General features: G+C 40.7%; 1 protein-coding gene across 1 annotated transcript in view; it reads right to left on the bottom strand.

The window, feature by feature from the left end:
- The window catches only part of LOC119593021 (N-acetylneuraminate 9-O-acetyltransferase-like), a 28303-nt gene that overhangs the window by 5405 nt on the left and 22566 nt on the right, over positions 1-332 (bottom strand). Inside the window, exon 14 of the mRNA XM_037941916.1 lies at positions 91-307. Coding sequence (XP_037797844.1) covers positions 91-307 — 217 coding nt within the window. The remainder of the gene's footprint in view (positions 1-90; positions 308-332) is intronic.

Here is a 332-nt window from a genome sequence, read left to right as displayed (position 1 = left end):
TTGTACATGAACAAATGTACAATTTTCTTTTATCCATTTGTCCAAAATCTACCTACAGCATATCTACTCATTTGGAAAAGATACACTTACTGGCACCCATGCAACAAATGGATGAATTTCATTGCAGTCTGGTTTAGTTGAGCAGATGAATGTCATAGAAGAGTATGAAACAATGAAGATGGTTGCTACGAATGAGACTGCTAGGGCCAAACGTCCTCCAAGTAAGTTGGAACCGCTCTTGTCATCAATAAGGCTGTACTGCGTGAGCGCAAAGTACAGCAGAGCAAATACCATACCATAAAGGAGGCTGTGGGAAGGGAAAATCGACTATG

The sequence above is a fragment of the Penaeus monodon genome, chromosome 31, assembly GCF_015228065.2.
Source record: "Penaeus monodon isolate SGIC_2016 chromosome 31, NSTDA_Pmon_1, whole genome shotgun sequence".
Lineage (NCBI taxonomy): Eukaryota > Metazoa > Arthropoda > Malacostraca > Decapoda > Penaeidae > Penaeus > Penaeus monodon.
This window is presented reverse-complemented; position numbering and strand designations above follow the sequence as displayed.